The sequence below is a fragment of the Acanthamoeba castellanii genome (assembly GCF_000313135.1).
Source record: "Acanthamoeba castellanii str. Neff unplaced genomic scaffold scf7180000084709, whole genome shotgun sequence".
NCBI classification, from domain to species: Eukaryota; Discosea; order Longamoebia; family Acanthamoebidae; genus Acanthamoeba; species Acanthamoeba castellanii.
In genome coordinates, this window is record NW_004457671.1 from 1 (window position 1) to 4,548 (window position 4,548).

At 58.3% G+C, this 4,548-nt stretch overlaps 1 protein-coding gene across 1 annotated transcript; it reads right to left on the minus strand.

Moving 5' to 3' along the window:
* Positions 1–229: 229 nt before the first annotated feature.
* ACA1_142940 (RhoGEF domain containing protein) lies at positions 230–4,256 on the minus strand (the record flags this gene model as incomplete). Its single annotated transcript, XM_004353440.1, has 16 exons — positions 230–498; positions 589–640; positions 708–751; positions 909–1,011; positions 1,096–1,155; positions 1,285–1,393; positions 1,555–1,704; positions 1,849–1,971; positions 2,070–2,133; positions 2,222–2,377; positions 2,466–2,547; positions 2,776–2,837; positions 2,948–3,086; positions 3,161–3,257; positions 3,334–4,019; positions 4,143–4,256. Coding segments are annotated over 16 exons (2,310 nt in total), but the record flags the coding sequence as incomplete, so codon positions are not given.
* Positions 4,257–4,548: the final 292 nt, after the last annotated feature.

A 4,548-nucleotide genomic window follows, 5' to 3' on the forward strand; every position in this document is an offset into this window, starting at 1 on the left:
CGCGGGGCCACCACGTCGCTGTTGTTGGCCACTGCCAGCCCCAGGTTGATCTCACGGAGCAGGGCCTTGGACCGGGCCGGACCCAGGCTCTTGCTGCGACGCGCGCCAGACCCGAGGCCGCTGCCGTCGCCGCCGATGGCCTTGTCGCTGTCGTGCTTCTCTTTCTCTTTCTTTTCCTTCTTTTCCTTTTTCTTTTTTCCTTCTTCGCGGTGGCGGTCTCCTTGGACGTGACGGCGAGGCTGCTCGTGCTGCGCGCGACCGTCGGCGGGTTGGCCCGGCGGTCGACCTCGGCGACATAGGCTGCTGCGGCGTCGGCCATGGCCGAGGCGGTCCGGGCCATCGTGGGCGAGTCGGGCGCGGCGCCGGAGTCGAGAGCGAGCAAGTCGGCCGAGCGCTTCTTCTTGCCCGCGACCAGCGAGGTGGCCGACGAGGCGAGCTTCTTCGACTTGGACTTCTTCTTGGACTTCTTGGGCCTCTTCACTTCCCGCGGCGTCAGCACTGTGCGAGGGTACGTGCGCGTTAGCGACTGTATCAAGCGCACACCACGCACGCACGCACACACCGCACACACATAGAAAGTCGTATTACTTGATGCTGGGCTGAAACCGAGCAGGTTGCTTAGCGAGGACTGCCCTCGGTCCTGTATGGTGCGTCGATGAGGTCACATCAGTGTGCACCACAGCACGCAAAAGACGAGGAGGGCGTACCGCGATTTCCAGCTCGGGCACTGCGCTCGCTGGTTCCGCCTTGCCTGCACGGCCGTCGAATAAGGAGAGATTGAGTTTGGTCGTATCATGCGCCACGGTGTGCCACTCGTGTGTGTGCGTGTGCGTGTGCGTGTGCGTGTGCGGTTGTGTGTGCGTGCGCGTGAGTGTGTGTGTGTGGGTGCGCATGCGTGCTAGCTGTACATTTGGCGGATTGTTTGTTGAGTACGTCGTGCCAATCATCGCGCTCAGTCGTGGATTTGAATTTGTAGAGGTAGCGTTTAGTTCCATCCACCACCGAGAGGACCTGCCAAGCGGAGCCGTTCCATTCGATACCGTTAGAAAAGTGGGGCGCCCACCGTGACGGTCTGCTGGGAAATGGGTAGTGTACCAGTTTGTCTTCGTCTTCCATGATGGCTGGACTCAGCATCAATATCTCGTTCGACAACGTCTGCACGAAACCACACACACACGAGCAGCTGTCAGGTTAATATTGTGTCCAATATGTAGCTTCAATATTTAGTTCTACATATGCAGATATTATTCATTAAATTGTAGATGTAGATGACACCGCACGTACCGGGGTTTCGGAGTTCGCATTCGGCGCCCGCTGTGGGAACAGGTCCTTGAGCTCTCGCTCCTTGTCCTTCTCCCACGAGACCGCGGTCATATTTCTGAGGTCGACTTTCCTGTTCGGACCGAACCCAACCCAGTCAGAACACAATCGCGTGTGCGGTTGTATGCGTATGTGTGTGCGGTTGTATGCGTGTGCGTGTGCGGTTGTGTGCGTATGCGTGTGCGGTGGAGTGTGATGGTGTTGTGGTCGGTCGAGTCCTCCCTGGAGACGCACCGGATGAATTTGTATTTGCCGCTTCGTGTGGGCAGTGAGACCTCGAGGAGGTAGTCATCGAAGAGGAAGAAGTAGCGCTCCTTGAAGGGCAGCCGCTTGAGCGAGACGTTGAGCAGGCTCACGCCCTCCACGTTCTGCCGCGCCAGCTCCCTATGGAACGGGGAGTGTGCCGACGGTACCGCGAACCCTCTCTCCCTGTTGTTTGCCATGTGGTGAGACACGACGCACGACACGCACGACACGCACGACACGCGCGCAACACGCACGACACACGACAAAGAGTGGAGGAATTACGCAGCGGTTTCTTTGCCCTGGTCCTGCAATCGGAGCTCGTAGGACTGGAAGGAGCCCTCTCGGATCAGATGTCGGTTGACCCGAGAGAAGATGTCGACCTTGTCCTTGATCGAGACCTGGAGTCTGTACAACCTGCAAGTGGTGTGCAGGAAGACTACAACGTCAGCATGCAGCTCTCCCGTGATCTGTGTCGTGCGTGTCGTGTTGGAGGCCCAGCATACTTTTGTCGAAGTTCGGCATTCTTCTTGCTCTCGTTCACATGCTTGTTGACCAACACCACAGCCTCTGTACCAACCGAACCGACGATGAGTGACAGCCGAGCGAGCGTACTGACAGCGATGGAGACGGTGGAACGGAAATGGCTTTTTGGTACCCAAGAGCGAGCTCAGCTTGGGGTGTTCAGAGTCTTCGGGCGGGGTCAGCCTGATGAGATCCCGCAGGAGCAGTTCGTATCGCGGTAGGCGCTGCACGGGCATGATCAGGTACGACGTCAAGTCCAGCTTCTTGCACTCGGGCCGCGCCTGGGCCTCTGTGTGGTGGCGAACGTTAATTGAAGTGTGGGGCGAGATTCAGCGGCGCAAGCCTGTGTACGACCGAAAGCCTACAACGGGCCAGACCTTGCAGATAGGCAGCGAACTTCTTCGACGTGTTCATCAGCTCGCCGATGCGCTTGTTGGCATCGTCGAAGGCGTTGATATACTGTGTGTGTGTGTGTGTGGTGTGTGGTGTGTGGTGTGTGGTGTGTGGTGTGTGGTGTGTGGTGTGTGGTGTGTGTGGTGTGTGTGGTGTGTGTGGTGTGTGTGGTGTGTGGTGTGTGTGGTGTGTGTGGTGTGTGTGGTGTGTGTGGTGTGTGTGGTGTGTGTGGTGTGTGTGTACGCCCGTGAGCAGGAAGTATAGTGCGCATGTGGTGCAGAGGGATTCACGTACGACGGTGTACATCTTCAGGAATGGAATGAAGGCCTTGAGCGAATCACCGAACGACTTGCCCGCTAGAATCGCGGCAGCAAAACAACAAAAAGGAGGAATGGTAAGATCGCGTTGAGGCCTCAAATGTTGCAGCTCGAGCTATTTAGAGCTCAGATTGTGGTGCGGATAGTACTCTGGGCGCGCTCCTTGTCCTTGATATGGGAGATGTCCTGCAGCAGGTTCTTGTGGATCTCGAAGATGGTCGCCACGTTGGAGAAGATCGTGTCGAGGTCGTTGGGGCTCAGTATGCCCGTGACCCCCACCAAGTAGACCTAGAGATAGAGGTAGGTCGTTGTCGGCGTCAGACGGGTTTTGCCCTGCTGGCAGTTGCAGGAGTTTAAGGTACCTTGACTATGATTGCCAGACCCGCCACGTAGCTCTCCTCCGTCTCAAAAAACTCTTCCCGCGTTCGCTCGAGTGGCGTAAGCAACCTCTTCCTCTGTCTGTGCAGCTCACAATTGTGAGTGAACGACACACATGACACACATGACACACATGAAACACCGCAACACGCAATACCTTTCTTTTTCCTCCTCGTCGACGCCGTCCTTGCCCCCGGGCTTGGGCGAGGAGTCGTTCTTTTGAATGGCCTCGCTCTCCATCAGCTCGCTGACGCGCACCAAGGCCGGCTGGCCGCACGACATGCGGGCCTTGGCGTGCGCGGGGAGCGGCGGCAGCGGCGTCTGCGGCGGTGTCCGGAGCGACGGACCGGCGGCAGCGCCCGAAGCCGAAGCCGAAGCCTCAGAGTCCTTGATGGCCTTCAGATCGGCCAGACGCTTGAACGACGGTTGACGCTCGACCGACGGCGTCATCAGGTCCTTGGAGTCCAGGATTTCCTGCAGGTTGGCTACGATGCGCTCCAGCAGCTCCTTGCGGTCGTTGAAGAACCGCATCGCGAGCTCGGTCTCGTTGACCGTGGCCGTTGCGAATTCCTCATCATCGGCGCCGTCGTCGTCATCGGCGCCGTCCTCTTCATCGTCGTCGGCCTCCGCTTCCGAGACCTCGGACGCGGTGGTCTCCGACTCGGCTTCGGCCTCGACCAGGGCTTCGGCGGCGGCCTCCTCCGTGGTGCGCTTCTTCAAGCCCGCCTCGTCGGCTTGGCGGATGACATTGGTCAGGGCGATGTTGGACAGGCACTGGTCCAGCTCCTTCCGGTACATGCTCTGCAGTTCCCGTATCTGCGTTTGCACCTTGTAGAGCGCGCTCTGGTGGTGGAATGTCATAGACACTTGTTACCCTTGTCCCTTTGAAGCACGACACACACGACACACACGACACACACGACACACACGACACACATGCACAAATCCGACAAATTGGTGGCAAACCTGTGATTCGCTGAGCTTTTGGGCGATCACTGCAGCGCGCTTCTTGTGGTCGTCCTCGTCGCTCGGTCTCGGTGGAGGTCGCACGATCGTCCCAATGGGGCTGTTGGTGCTCATGCTCAGAGGACTGGGCCCCGAGGGGACCTGTGAGTTCGCTGGCGAGCTTACGATCGAGCTAGTGCTATCGGACAACGGTCTCCTTGCGGAAAGCGTCTTTGGAAGCGGCCTGCACCAATCCGAACCAAGCGTCAGTGCGTGCGATGTGTGCGTGTGCGTGTGCGTGTGCTATCTTACCCGCGTTTAGGGGCTATTTTCTTTGTGATGACGCTGAGTGCGACCTTGTTGTGCTCAGCGAAGTATTTGCCCACCACCGTGATCGATAGCAGCTTGCNGAACTCCAGTCCAGTAC